General features: G+C 37.0%; 2 protein-coding genes across 5 annotated transcripts in view; both read left to right on the top strand.

Annotated features, from left to right (window-relative positions):
- Nucleotides 1-2,674, top strand: part of dnmt3bb.1 (DNA (cytosine-5-)-methyltransferase 3 beta, duplicate b.1) — a 39,766-nt gene extending 37,092 nt beyond the window's left edge. For all 3 annotated transcript variants that reach the window (XM_057363139.1, XM_057363138.1, XM_057363136.1), the window contains exons 19-22: nt 5-90; nt 242-311; nt 1,091-1,209; nt 1,295-2,674. In XM_057363139.1, coding sequence (XP_057219122.1) covers nt 5-90; nt 242-311; nt 1,091-1,209; nt 1,295-1,436 — 417 coding nt within the window. In that variant the 3' untranslated portion in view covers nt 1,437-2,674. The remainder of the gene's footprint in view (nt 1-4; nt 91-241; nt 312-1,090; nt 1,210-1,294) is intronic.
- Nucleotides 2,675-3,815: 1,141 nt separating this feature from the next.
- dnmt3bb.3 (DNA (cytosine-5-)-methyltransferase beta, duplicate b.3) lies at nt 3,816-14,667 on the top strand. Of its 2 annotated transcripts, XM_057363126.1 has the most exons (24): nt 3,816-3,927; nt 5,364-5,390; nt 5,499-5,545; nt 5,639-7,140; nt 7,242-7,356; nt 8,109-8,189; nt 8,264-8,340; nt 8,417-8,476; nt 9,228-9,371; nt 9,471-9,578; nt 9,758-9,899; nt 10,014-10,331; nt 10,417-10,461; nt 10,541-10,620; nt 10,930-11,042; nt 11,957-12,140; nt 12,221-12,305; nt 12,383-12,528; nt 12,639-12,729; nt 12,921-13,069; nt 13,164-13,249; nt 13,669-13,738; nt 14,019-14,140; nt 14,263-14,667. In XM_057363126.1, exons 3-24 carry the CDS (start codon nt 5,542-5,544, stop codon nt 14,402-14,404), a joined length of 3,864 nt encoding a protein of 1,287 aa, XP_057219109.1. In that variant the 5' UTR covers nt 3,816-3,927; nt 5,364-5,390; nt 5,499-5,541; the 3' UTR covers nt 14,405-14,667. The 2 variants fall into 2 exon arrangements, with proteins under 2 accessions (XP_057219109.1, XP_057219111.1); XM_057363128.1 differs by lacking the exon at nt 13,669-13,738 and having other exon boundaries at nt 14,263-14,378.
- Nucleotides 14,668-14,991: the final 324 nt, after the last annotated feature.

Raw genomic sequence — 14,991 nt, 5'->3', positions numbered from 1 at the left:
GTAGTGTAACCCTGTGATGATTGATGCCATCGAGGTGTCAGCTGCTCACAGGGCTCGGTACTTCTGGGGAAACCTACCGGGAATGAAGAGGTATTTACACCATCTTCATCGTGGACCATCTCATAGTAGCTTTTTTACTATTTGATATTCATTAAGTGGGCTTTAAATCACAAAAAAGATCAAATGTAAATGAACCTTTATGTAGTGATATATGGATGAAATTGAGGTGTTTTGTTTTCAGACGTCTGTGTGCCTCTGGGATGGATAAATTAGAGCTTCAGGACTGTTTGGAACATGGCCGTGTTGCCAAGGTAACATATTGTGACATGTTTTAAAAGCATTTAACACAGTGAGTGACAAGTTCCGTTTGCGATCTTGTCACTTTTCACACATATAGGTGTTTTTTCACATGCACTAAAGGTGTGGCATTTGCCAGCCCAATTGCAATGACGCCCCCTGCCGCTTCAGCTTTAGAAACGTTAGTCAGACATTCTGATGAGAACTCATTTATATTTTAATTTATATTCTCACTTTCTCTCCAAAAGTAAATGTTGTTTTAATCCATGCTGAGCACATACTGTACATACTAAATGACATTTGATTAGTACATTAAATGGAAGTTAAAAGGAACAGTTCACTCAAAAATGAAAAACTGTCATCATTTACTCACCCTCAGGTTGTTTCAAACCTGTATAAATGTATTTGTTCTGTTAAACACAAAGAACAATATTTGTAAGAATGTTAGCAATTTTCAGTTCTGTGACATCATCCACTACCATATTGGGGAAAAAAAATATTGTATTTACAAAATATTGTATATTTTTTGGTTCTGTTGAACACAAAGTTTGATATTTTGAAGAATTTAGGAACACAAACAGTTCTGGGGCACCTTTGACTACCATTTAATTTTTCCTACTATGGCAGTCAATGATGTTCCAGAACTGAAAATTGCTAAAATTCTTCCAAATATCTTTCTCTGTGTTCATCATAATTTATACAGGTATGAAAAGACATGAGGGTGAGCAAATAATGACAGAATTTTCATTTTTGGGTGAACTATCACTTTAAATCTAACCCGGTGTGTCTATAGTTTGGCAAGGTACGCACCATCACAACCCGGTCCAACTCCATTAAGCAAGGCAAAGATCAACATTTCCCTGTCATGATGAACGGCAAAGAGGACATCCTGTGGTGCACAGAGCTGGAGAGGTGCATTCATATACCATCAAAAGATTTCATTGGCTGATTCAGTCAACAACATCCCAAACAAATTTCTCTCCGTCTCTCATTACAGGATTTTCGGCTTCCCCATCCACTACACGGATGTGTCCAACATGGGTCGTGGGGCCAGACAGAAGCTGCTGGGACGGTCTTGGAGTGTACCTGTGATCCGACACCTGTTTGCCCCACTCAAGGACTACTTTGCTTGTGAATAGCACCTGTAGCATCATACAGCAAATACATCAAACATAGTGCCAACATACAAAACCAAACGTCCTCATTAAAACAACAAGGACCTCTTGAAGACTCGTTAATCTCCCAAATTCGATCTCAGCTTTGGAGAGGTGAGCTGAGAGGTTGGGTTGAGGACTGCTGACCGTCAGACCAAACGGTAGTAAGTAGACACTGCGGTGTGATGTTTAGAACATCGTTTGTTGACACATGGTCAGCTTTTGTACTAGATGTTTGTAAACTTGATGGGCCATGTTTTTGAAGCTGGCAGTTAGGTTTTATCGTTTATTGTCATCGTTTTGAAAGAGTTTTACACAATGCCTCACAATTATATTCAAAAATTGAACAAAACAAACTTCCACAGTACCTTCTTAAGCTAAAGCTAATGCTAAAGAATGTACAGACGGAACCATTCTTATCACGCGTAATGTCATTATAGATTATGTACGCTTGCATGTGACACATTTCCATTGTACTGATGGCATGAGAAAATACTTGAAATTTATCATTGCAAACTTGCAAACACCAAGCTGTGAGTCCTTACAAAACAATGCATTCAAACGGATGCATTATCAGAATACATGCTCAAGGCATGATTTTACCATGCCAGAATTGCTTTACTTTAATTGTTTTACTCCCCAACTAGACACTGAGACACTGTAGTGCTTAAACAGGTGACATTCCCTCTGTTTCACAACAATAATATAACAAGAAGGTGTGTCTGTGAGCAGAACTACAGGGCATTAGCCTCCGCTAAAAATGACAGAATCTTCTCCATGACTTGTTAGATAGAGATGATAAGTGTACTGTATTTAACCTTGAAATTATTGTTTACAAACTTTAACACGTTCTCAAGTTTTTGTATATTCCTTAAATTGTACGTCATTTTGTAGATCGACCTCTGTTACGAGGGACTGTATTGAAAACAGTGATGTGCTCTCATGTAGATGCACTTTCTTTTTACTTGTTTTTCATAGTTGTTACAGTTTTCTAAAACATTGTTTCACTCTATGATTGTTGATAACAAGCACTCAGATTCTTGAACTCAAATGCCTTAAAAACAATGATGTGTGGTGCCTTTTGAAGAAAAACTCTACAGCCTACCTTGCAGGATTTTAGGTTGCGAAGAAATTGTCTTCCTTTTGTTTTATAGACTTAATGCTGTAGCCCAAACTGTTATATACCACTAATATATATATATATATATATATATATACGCTTAAAACTACTGTCCAAACAAAAAGCTTGAAGTTTAAAGCAATATTAATACTTCATATGAATCATGAACAAGTTTTTTACTCTTTTGTTTTTTGTCATTACTTTTTATTTTTTAAGACATTTTAAGTGTTGGTCTGACAAGAAGATGTAAAACAGCACAAAGAACAGCTTGTCTTTCTCTTTTATACTGTAGTGTAGTGTAATTACAATTTTAATATCATAGCCCTAATATTTTACTTAGTAGATCTTACAATTTTACATATGCTGTCATTTTACTTGATATTTTACCTGTTTATTTGATAACATAATGAACACATAATCTGTGCGTTAAAATGTTAACAATACTTTTATACAGTCCATTTGTACTTTTATACATTTTTCTTATAGTTTTTGTATACAGTTTACTGTTTTTTGGGACTTACGGTGTAAAAAATAACCAAAAATGTTAACATCAAGAGCAAAATCAATAAAGTCCAAGACTCCAAAACTGTTTGAATTGTGTGTTTTGTGTGTGTGCGCGCATACGTGCGTGTTTTTAACTGTTATATTACTATACATTCATATATTACTATTAATTTATAAATAGTATATTATATATTACTATGTATTTATGAACGACTGTTACATGATGTATGCACACATTAATTGTAGCCATCTAATCCTAACAGAAAAAGACCAGTTCGGTATTTGTTTTATCCAGGTAGGCTAAAGAGTTAAAGAGACAGTTCGCCCAAAAAATCTATCATCATTTACTCACCCTCGAGTTGTTCCAAAACTGTATATTTTTCTTTGTTCTGATGAACACAGAGAAAGCTATTTGGAAGAATGTTTGGAACCAAACAGTAGGAAAAATCTGTCGAAAGTGCCCCAGAACCTTTTGCTTTTCTACGTTCTTTAAAAATATCTTCTTTTGTGTTCAACATAAAGAAATTTATAGAGCATTTTTCCTACTATGGTAGACAATGGTGGCCAAGAACTGCTCTTACAAACATCTTTCTCTGTGTCCATCAGAACAAAAAATGTATACAGATTTGAAACAACTTGAGGGTGAGTAAATGTAAACCGAATTTTAATTTTGGGGTGAACTGTTCCTTTAAGTGCATACTTCAGGTGCAGAACTACATTACCCATACTTCTTCAGCGAAAGGGGCGGAGCCTGCTGCGCTTCCTCTTGTTGAAGCGACGCTGTGCTAATGTAGCGGGAATGTCATTAAGACCGATGACATGCGTGAAAACTACACGTATGAAATAGTGCTGGTGAGTGATAGTTTACAACATATAATCGATTTTACCTTAAATATGTCCACGGTGTGAAGAACACGACAGGTCGTTTTGTTTGAAGTACATTCGTCAAGTTATCTTGGAGAGCACGTAACGTTATTCTAAAGATAGAAATGCATACAGACGGAAAACGTCTTTTAAAAGGAATGCCGTTATATTTCAACCACGCGCACTATGTATCCTTTCATTTATGTAACCTGAGAGTAGTTTAAAAGTATATTGTGTAAAACAGCATTACATTAAACATTTTACAGCTATTTTAACAGGGCAATCAACTAACAATAGCGCGTTTGCACACTGTAAGTGTTGTGAAGTTTCCCTTTGTTTTATTCTCATGCTCGAGACCAGCAGGATTGTCCCTTTTAAGTTCTCGCGGTATATACTGTATTGTTTTTCGTGTTTTGTGTAATGGAGGTTGGCAGTCAAATCTATTGCATTACCGTCACCTTATGTGCTGGAGTGCGCAATTACAGTGGGCGGGGTCAAGAACCTATACACACCATATGGACACACTACAGTATCCTCCTGTACCACTCATTCACACTGTATCAGTTGTGCTTGACGTTATGTCAACGTTGAACACATTTTTATTAATTTACTGGTTAGTAGAATAAGGATATATTTTTCAAGTACATTTGACTAATCATCGACTTCAGTTGCTTCTGAAATATGTAAAGCATGTTTTATTTCGCTGTTATCTGTGTGTGACATAAATGAGTAAATAGCAAATAGATGACCCATTTTTTGTGATTTGCTGATTTCTACATCAACAGTGATGTTTAATGACCACTTATCATGTGATTCGACCCATAATATCAATAATTGTATTAAATTAAAAATATATCTGATTTTTGTGGCTGAAATGAATCTCTGATACAGTATGAATCAGGGTGTCTTCCGTTCATTCGATGTCCAATTTAAAATCAAAGATACCCTTATTAGTATGCTTAAGTGAATGGTATTTTTAGAACATGTATATGAGTTGTATGTGATTTTCAGAATTTTTTGTTGTTAATTTATGAAGACAACAGTATTTAACAAAAATATGAGATGGTTCTTACCGAAACTCAAAGAAATGCAAATTCTTTGTTTCCAAACACTTTAAATACTAAATATGTGTTTAAAAAAATGTCAAGCATGTCAAGGAAATAAATTAATTTTAAGATAAATCACGGTCGCACCACATTCAATTTTTCAAGGCTATGGCCAATTCACAAACATTCAAAATCATTTCATTTAACATTTTAATCTACATTTATGTGTACGCCACATTCTTAATGCTTGAATAACTGCAATAGATATTATTTATTTGTATTTTAAATTTGGCATGTTGAAAATCCTTGTACGCCATTGACCCTCATACAGAATATAATGTTATGTGCATACATGATGTGTTTGTTTTGTTTTTGCAGGTGCTGTTTTCTGCCATTTGATGAACTGTGAGTTTATATGAACTGATGAAAGCTTGTCTTTGAAAATGTTTCATACAATTATCATTTGAGTGATGGACATCCAGTGTTTCACGTGAATTATTTTCTTGTTGGAAGGCTTGTGATGAACAGAAGATAGACACACTGAAAACAAGCCCAAATGTGTAGGTTTTTACTATTTAGGTTGTACTAGATTTTTTGACTCGTGTGTCTTGTGACATTTATGTATTTTTCCCTTTTTTATCTTTTGTTGACAGCTAATGTAGAGTGCCGTACCACCCGATCTCACGGTGTCATAAACGCACAGTCTTCAAACCACAATGGAACGAACGGTACAAAGAAATCAGGTGGTAAATCTGCATCCTCCAGCTCAGCCGTGGTGTGTTTCTTCAAAACATATTGCCCACCTACTTCAGCTGATGCTGGTTCGATCCTTAACAACAGCAGGGTGAGACATGTGTTAGGCCAGAAATATCATGAAGACATCACAACCGTCTGCAGTCAGACACCGTACTGCCTTTATTTTTACACCGGAGTTGATCTCGGGGAGGAGAAGAACGGCAATGTCATCATGGTGGGCTTTTTTGACAAAGCTACTGGAGAAAACCAAATCATACTGCTTGATGTTTTTAGTTCAGAGGAGACTGCTGATGCCATATGCTCCTGCGTTGTAGAGATTCTGAAGAAGTACAAAATACCTTTGACAAACATGGCGATCGTCTATTCAGATTTCCCACGTCATGAAGATCTTCTCTCCGGTCTGAAGGCGTTCAAGCCAGAGATTGTGTCTTTGTGTGGACTTGCAAATCTGGGAGGACAGGTGTGTCACAGTGGTGTCATGGAAATGGAGTTGTCAGGGTTGATTCTGAATTTTATTACGGATGTATACAAACACTTTCCAACCTTCCCAGTTTCTTTGAAAGAAATGCTAATAGATGTTGACTTGAATCGGACTTTAACATCTCAATGTTCTCTCTTCTGGAGAATAATCGATAGAATCACCACCGCATGGTCGGACCTCGAGAAACACTTCGGTCAGAATACAACATCCGATGTAAAAACAATCCTCAGTGATGCGAAACTAAGACTCAGTATCTTGTTTCTGTGTCATGCTTTGCAACCACTTTACAACTTTCAGGAGAAGATTCACCAAGGTGCGAGCGTGACGCACTTGCTCCAAGATGCTTCTCGGTTACTGACATTCTACACATCGAGTTTCCTCCGAAGTGAAGCAGCCGAGTCTTTTCTGAGACGAGGAAAGATCTCGCTTCTGAAGGACACAGCGGGACATTTACCAAGAGGAGAGGTTCAAGTTGGCAAAGCGGCGGCTGACTTTCTTCTGCAGAATTCAGAGGAGTTGACGGATTACTTGGAGAGCTTCCATAAGACCGTCATCTCGTTCTACACCACCGTTACTCTTCGCATCGTTGAATGTTTACCTTTACCAGATTCAACCTTGAAAAACTTGTCTTTGGTGTTGAGCCCGGGGAGAAAGCTCGAAGTGACCAGCAGGATAGTTCAAGAGTTAGGGGCTCGCTTTGGAGTCTGCTCAAGCCCAGAGACGGTCAGTTTGCTGACAGATGAGTTTTTGGAGTACCAGTTTATTGATGAAAGTGACGTGCGCATAGATGAACAGTCGATGGAGCAGTACTGGAAGAGAGAGCTGAGGATTATGGGAAGGACATCTTTTTGGGGGAAATTAATCGTTAGTCTGTTGGCCCTGCCCGGAACGTTGAAGAAAGAGATCGTTTTTGAGCAGGTCAGTCACTTATGAGCATAAGCATGTATTTATGTATACATAGCGACTTATTTTATTCATTGGAATATGATGATTTATTCAAATGTGATCGTGTGTATCAGCTGTTTCACCACACGGAGGAGAAAAATATGGCAGATGATGATGTCACAGACAGCAGCTCTTATAAAAGCGCTCCATCGCATATTAGTCCAGAGAATGTGGACAGCATCACATCCGGTAATGACATTAGCTGCGTCTCGTTTCGTAAGGCTGCGTCCTTGTGTCCTCCAGAGGTATCATCCTCTAAAGGAAGCGGTATACGGAGGATTCTCAACTTAGAATCAAACGAGACGTCCTTCATAGGACATACTGGCAGAAAAGGAAACAGGAAGTACCACGTTGCTATGACAACACGTTGCACTCGCATACCTGTCAAATTAATTAAAATGATTTCTACATGATTTAAAAGGTAAAAAGTAGGTTACTTTCTACCCTAAACAAATATACAATCTTTGCCTTACTGTTTCAAAACTTAAAAAAAAACAAAACACTTGTAAACCAATTTACTACATACACCTGCTAAGATTAAAAAAACGTGACACAAACTGTAAACTGTTCACATTTAAACACCACATATTTGATTGAATGTTCAGCTGTTGCTGTTTATTCAAATAACAGACGTTGGCCGACGCAAAGAATTGTGGGTTTATCTAGCAACGAAGGATACAGCTCATGTGTCCTCCGAATTCTCGTGAAAGTTGGTCGCATTAGAAGGGTGCATACGAGTGTCCTACCTGCTATTATGAAACGAGACAGCCTCGATGACGTAGCAGGCTTTGAATGAGACCTCCGGAGGACGCAACCTTCCTAAACGAGACACAGCTTTTTACTCTATAACATTACTGCTTTAAAGCAGATTTATTGAAATATATGTGAGGATGTGAAATACTTAGTTTGCACCTTATTCACCAAGTGTGTCTGATTTTTAGGAGTTGCTGACCTGATGGAAGTGGAGGACAGTGTATCAATCTCATCTAAATCAGACTCGGAGAGCCGGATGGACACACAAGGTTTTAGATTCTGGTGATATTTTTCGCACAGACGTTGAGACAGGACTTAGGTGGTGTTTGTTTATTTTTGACAGGAAACTGTGATGATGATGACGTCACTGATGATGATTGCAGCAGCAGTGGTGATGATGTCTGTTTGAGTAATCGTAGGGTAAATATCTATGCATTGATTTTTTTTGAGAAATGTGCTGTTTTAAGGATGCTAATTTAAGTGTATTTTTTTTCAGAAAAGAAAAAGACATTTTAAAGAGATGCATACCAAACAGGAGCGAGGTAATACACATCAGGTATGTTTTTAAAAAGATGATGGGTAAAAAGAATCCTTATTTTTCAATTGAATTAGCTGTCAAAGATATGGGTTCAATTTCAAAAACACATACTGTACAGCCGCTGAAAAAATGAATAGAGATCATTCCAGATTTTCATTTAATCAGCATTTCTAGATGTATTGAGGCCATTCTACTCTAGTATTCAACAAAATCCAACCTCAAGAGTGACAAAGTCATCCAACAGCAATGTGCAAGACTGACAGCATGACAAGACACATGAAAACTGTGAGAAAAATATCACAGGAGGATTTTTTTTAAACTTTGCCTAAATACATGTAGAAATATTACTGTTGTATTGCTTAAAAGTGATGATGAACTTGTTTTCTTTGCAGTATTTGAGGTCTGAAAAAATTCAGAGCATCTTTTCTGTTATTTTTTACTCTTTCTCCAGTTTTCCTTTAAAGCAAACAAATGCAAATAGAAACAATATTTTTATTTGAAATTTGGGAGAAATATTGTTAGTAGTTCACAGAATAAGACAAAAATTACAATTTTACCTAAACACAACCTATAAATAGTAAATGAACATAAATTTCTGCGGTTGTATGATGATGAAACAATTTATACTTTGAATGCACAGTAGCTTTGGATTAAAGATCTGACAGATGTATAAATGTAAATGCCAAACAAACAAATTGCACATGAAAGTTATTTGTATGATCAGTATTCAGATTCTTTATCCAACAGGCGCTGTGTTTTTCCTCTTTAGGGCAATTATGCAGTTGGTGAGATGGTGTGGGGGCCGATTGAGGGCTTTGGTCTCTGGCCCGGTCTGGTTCAGAGTTTGGATAGTGAGAAGCCCTGTGACTCCATGCGTAAAGTGATGTTCTTTGGTAACAGGATGGTCTTGGAGGTATAGAGTCAGACATTGAATGTTTGTGCAATCTTATATTCTAACGGTTGTGTTAGGTTTTTGAGATAGATTGTGCCATATATTTATTTTCCGGTGAAGAGCAGTGAAGGAGATCTGCTGCCCTTCTTTTCATTCGCTCAGTGCTTCTGTTCCAATTCCTTTGCAACGGTGACTACGTATAAAGATGCAATCTTCAGTTCTCTTCAGGTAATGCTAATTTTGTTTTGCTGTTGAAGTCTTTAGAGTGCGCTAAAATCAGACTTTGTCTAGTTACAGAATAACAGTTTAGTAATCTTAATGTTAACTGTCTTAGCTTTGATATATACAAAACCAAAACCCATTAATAAAAAAATGAACAGATCCAATATTTTTCTGCAAATTTCTAGGTGGCTTCCAAGCGCAGCAGAATGTTTTTTTCTCCCGACACAGATTGTAAAGAAGAGCTGATAAGAGTTATGTTGAACTGGGCTTTTGGAGGTTTCAAACCATCGGGTGTAAAAGGGCTTCGACCTCCATCAGGTTACAACGGTATGCAGCCAAAAGTTGCTGGAAAGATGATTTTTTTAATTCAGCGCTGATTATTAGTGTATGAACTGTAGTCTTTATAGTTTATTTTAACATCTTTTTCCTTCCTATAAATAGAGATCATGCCGCAACCAGTGAACAGAAAAGCGAGCGCTCCAAACCGCAGCACCCGCCCGGAAAAATTATTCAGTTTAACTGTATCTCTGAATAAACTCGCTGAATCTCTGGACCTTAGCAAAGGCTCGATAGACCTCACGGAAAAAGACATTTATAGGGAACTCGTGTGTCCAGAGGATAATCGGAGATGGTTTAAAACCATGAAGAACCGTTGGAACTTCAAACATTTGCGGCGGAATAAGCACACAGTCATGCCGAGCATGCAGGAGGTGGAGTATATGGAGGAGGTCCGGCCAAGACAGAACGGCCAACAAAGAGGCATGAACATAGTCCACAGATGTATTATTCTGGCTAAAATGAAGTGTTGAAACGTGGTGTCATGTACGATGTTTTGTTTTCACAGATGCAATGGTGCATGAAGTACTCGTAAACAAAAGAAAGATTGAAGGTAAAAGACCCTTTAATGTACATTGACGTGAAATAACTGTTACATACGGCTGAAGAAATGTGTTTTTCTTTCCTCTCAGAGTTCTGTTTATCCTGTGGAAGTACATCTGTGGAAGTCCTTCACCCGCTGTTTGAAGGAAGCCTGTGCATGACATGCAGGGTATTATATAGTTATACACTAGGGGTGTAACGGTAGGTGTATTCGTACCACACCGTCACGGGGAAGATTCCACATATAAGGGATCATTCCTATGCCCTACTCCCTATGAAGGTCAGAGCCCTCGGAGTTTCTATGTGGATTTTGCCCCGTGACGGATCGGTACGAATACCGTTACACCCCTACTTCATACACTTGTATATGTACTATCTAACCAGTGAGAATGGCTTGTTTCTGTGGTTTCTTATGGGAAATGTGGTTTTATGGGAATGAGTTCATGATGTTCGCTGTTTCTGTGTTTGTCACGTGTAGTATAACTTCACAGAGACGCTGTACAGATATGATGAGGATGGATATCAGGCGTACTGCACTGTCTGCTGCTCCGGCATGGAGGTCATTTTGTGCGGCCTCAACAGCTGCTGTCGGTGAGTTTATCATGTTAGTATTAAAGGGAACCCAGTGTATAGAGATATGTATGGCTTAATGCGTTGTAATAGCCTTACACTACTAGCATTTGTCGTTAGAAACACAAAAAAAAATTTTAATTCTTTAAAAAAAAACTAAATGTAATACTCATTTTAACCTAAGGATGCCGCCATGTTTTTTTTCAATGACGTAATGGTTGAACACACAGGCAGCTAAACATAACACAGACACACTAGTCCTTCAGTAAATATAAGGTGCTGTAGGATAAAACATGTATAAATAATGCTAAAATAATAAAGAAAGAAAATAAAGATGCTATTTGGTGTATTTTCATTCATTTCTTACTATTGTGTTTATCAGTATATTCTACGCTAATGGTGGATGATGATGTCTTAAATAGTCTTAAAGACGGTCGTTTAAAGCTATGATTTAATGCACGTTTACCTTGAACAGACGCTTGCTGAACGCATTCTTCTTTCATGGCTGGCAGGCTGGCTTGTGTCAATAGGACATACCGCCACCTACTGTCCCTGTGTATTTATATATCTGATCTTATGTTTGACGTCTCATATTTTACTGTTATATATGGAAAACGTGTGCGCTTCGCTGTAGCGAAAGAGAACAGGTTTAGATTGCAACCATTTGACATCACAGATTTTTATGCAAAAAAAATGGCGGTCTCCGAGTAAGTAAGTTTATGAATACTGTGAGAGTTACACTGATTTTTTATTTCACATTTATAAAGTCAATGCATTGTTAATATATTAAGCCATACATCTCTCTATACCCAAGGTTCCTTTTAAAAGTACTGGCATTGAAACTACTTGAAGACGCAACAGATAATTCAATAAATAGGCAATAAAATGTATGACAGGGTATAATGCATATTGAGTTTGATATCTCTGCTTTCTAGCTGCTACTGTATGGACTGTCTGGACATCCTAGTTGGTGTTGGCACATTTAAGAAGCTGAAAGAAATGGACCCTTGGATCTGTTACCTGTGCGCACTAGAGCACAGCTCCGGAGCCATGAGGCCCAGACACGACTGGAGCAACCGCGTGCAGGAATTCTTTGCTAACACCAGTGGCGTGGACTTTGTTAGTCTTTCGTTCCATACAGTTCGTCTACTTTTGCTTGTTTTGTTTTCTGACACTTGACTGTTTTTTGGTCTCCACAGGAGTTTCAACGTGTTTACCCAGCAATCCCTGCCAACCAGCGACGTCCAATCAGAGTCCTCTCTTTATTTGATGGTATAGCCACAGGTAATGTCGCCCACATTCCTGCACAGCTTGCAAGTGTGATCGTGTGGGTTGTGTTTAAATGCATTTTCGTGTTTCAGGATGTTTGGCTCTAAGAGAACTGGGCTTTAAAGTGGAAAAATATGTGGCCTCAGAAGTGGATGAAGAATCTGTTGTCATCTCCATGGTTAACCATGATGGAACTATCACTCACGTGGATGATGTTAAAAGTATTACTAAAGATCACGTATGTTAAAATAAAGTGTTTTATCATCTAGTTTGTTTTCACTGTTTGACTTTAATAACTTGTATAAATGCACTGAGATCTAACTGGCACCTCACTAACTTAATCCTCAGATCAAAAAGTGGGGCCCATTCGATCTTCTCATTGGTGGCAGTCCCTGCAATGACTTGTGCACAGTCAATCCTTCCCGAAAAGGCTTGTATGGTAAGACACGATGTCAACACACATTGTCTCAGATGGCATGCCCACAGCTTCACAGATACTTGATGTGTACCGAATGTAAAATGAAAGAATGACTCATAATATTTACAATATAATAAAGATCCTCTTTGTTCATTCCACATCTTTTCTCTATGAAGATTTCCCTGATTTCAAACGTTCTCTTGACTTTGCAGATGGCACTGGGCGGCTCTTTTTTGAGTATTATCGGCTTCTGAATATTCTGAGGCCGAAGGAGGACGACCCACGGCCATTCTTTTGGCTATTTGAAAATGTCGTATTAATGGAAACCAAAACTAAAACTGCCATTTCCCGCTTTCTAGAAGTGAGTGCTCTAGTTTGTTATGTTGGGTAGAGGTTTGACAAATGTAATGGTTTCTTTTTTTTATTAATGTAGAGTAACAAATGTTTGTTTTTAGTGTAACCCTGTGCTTATTGATGCTGTGAAAGTCAGCCCTGCTCACAGAGCAAGATACTTCTGGGGAAACATACCTGGCATGAACAGGTAAGTGTGGTATATTTACCATAAGAGTATTCAGTGCAGTTATTTAATATATTCCCTATTCAGTCCTACCTAAACTTCAAATATTTGTGTGATTTTTGCAATCAAAATTAACGTGTGACTGAAGTTTTCTAGACGATTTAAAAGTAGGTGTTCAATTTGACATTTTTATGATGTTTAATGTTTGATTTTTTTATTTAATTAGGATGCCACAAATTATTGCCTAAAACAATTAAACAGTTTAGTTAATAAAATAAGAAAAAGGAAAGAAATTGACAATATGACAAATAAATAAAGATACAGATACAAATATTGCTTTGACATCAGATGATGTTTTTACTGTTGTTTGATTGACATTAAAGCTGTAATTTGTTTTTTAATTATTATTATGGTTTATTTATTATTTATCCTCTTTTTACCAGACCAATTGTACCATCTAAAAATGACAAAGTTAATCTTCAAGACTGTCTAGACGCTGGCCGCACTGCAAAGGTGCGCAAAGAGTTTGTGAAGATTATACCCTCAGTTTATGATTTGATCCAATACACAATACTTGCTTCATAAAGTAATATCACAATATATTGAACTAAGTGTAAAAAATCTATCAAATTCAGACAATGTTTCCAAAATATTAGCATCTTCATCATTTTTTTGATGTTAATACAACAAACTATTTGTTTAATTTAACCTTATGTATGTAAATTCGTGAAAAAACAAGTCTGACATGGATAAATAAAACTGTCACTGTAAAACATTTTTCCTTGTGTTTCAGCATGACAAAGTTCGTACCATTACCACACGTCCAAAAGCAATGGGGTCAGGGGCCAGTTATACTGACTGCCCAGTCATCATGAATGGAAAAGATGACAATATATGGATCACAGAAATGGAGCAGTAACTTACTTTTATTATTCGGTTCTATTATTTTTATTATTGGTACTAGTCATTCCACAGTTAAACATTTGTGAAAAGAAAAACAAAAAATAAATATATATTCTTACTCTATCATTTTTCAGAATATTTGGATTTCCAAAGCATTACACAGATGTAAAGAGCATGGGCCGTTTGCAGAGGCAAAGAACGTTAGGGAAGTCGTGGAGTGTTCCCGTCATAAAACATCTGTTAGCACCACTGAAGGATTACTTTGCTTGTGATTAACTCAACATGAACAGAACCTCTTTTTCTTCTTCAGAAGTTCTTGTTTAGTTTTTGCTCTGTGCCAGAGTAAAAAAAAACAAAGGGCATGAGTTTGTTATTGGGAGTCGGGCCCTTTCTGAAGGTGTTGTGTTGTCCTAAGTTTTGTTGGAAATGGTAACCATTGTTATTTTACATTTTGTGATACATTACAGATAAAAAATTAATTTAATATTTAAATGGATTAACACATGTAAAAGATTGAGCTGAATAAACTGATAAATGTGTGTACTGTCTACAAGTGGTAAAATTGAAAAATGGAATAATTTGACAAAAACAAATTTGGCATATATTGTTATCCATATTTGTGTTTGTATATGTTTTGTATATTGCCGTTTAAGTTACTTGGAGCTTATTTGTGTAGTCGCGAACAGTGTTGGGTAAGTTACTCTGAAAAAGTAATTAATTACTAGTTACTAATTACATATTCAATAGTGTAATTAGATTACTGTACAAATTACTCTCTCCAAAAAGTATTTAGTTACTTATTACTAATTACTTTCTATATCCTACATCAACCTTGATTAGTTAAGTGATTGAAGGATAGACAT

Source organism: Triplophysa rosa, linkage group LG21 (genome assembly GCF_024868665.1).
Source record: "Triplophysa rosa linkage group LG21, Trosa_1v2, whole genome shotgun sequence".
Taxonomy (NCBI): domain Eukaryota; kingdom Metazoa; phylum Chordata; class Actinopteri; order Cypriniformes; family Nemacheilidae; genus Triplophysa; species Triplophysa rosa.
Note: the sequence above shows the minus strand (reverse complement) of the source record. Positions and strands in the feature narration are given on the sequence as shown.

Bases quoted from the DNA above. Each gene is read 5' to 3' on its own strand.
- dnmt3bb.3 (XM_057363126.1), top strand. The intron at 9,372-9,470 runs GTATAGAGTCAG...TTTCCGGTGAAG, and splicing joins GTAACAGGATGGTCTTGGAG to AGCAGTGAAGGAGATCTGCT. The intron at 13,739-14,018 runs GTGCGCAAAGAG...CTTGTGTTTCAG, and splicing joins ACGCTGGCCGCACTGCAAAG to CATGACAAAGTTCGTACCAT.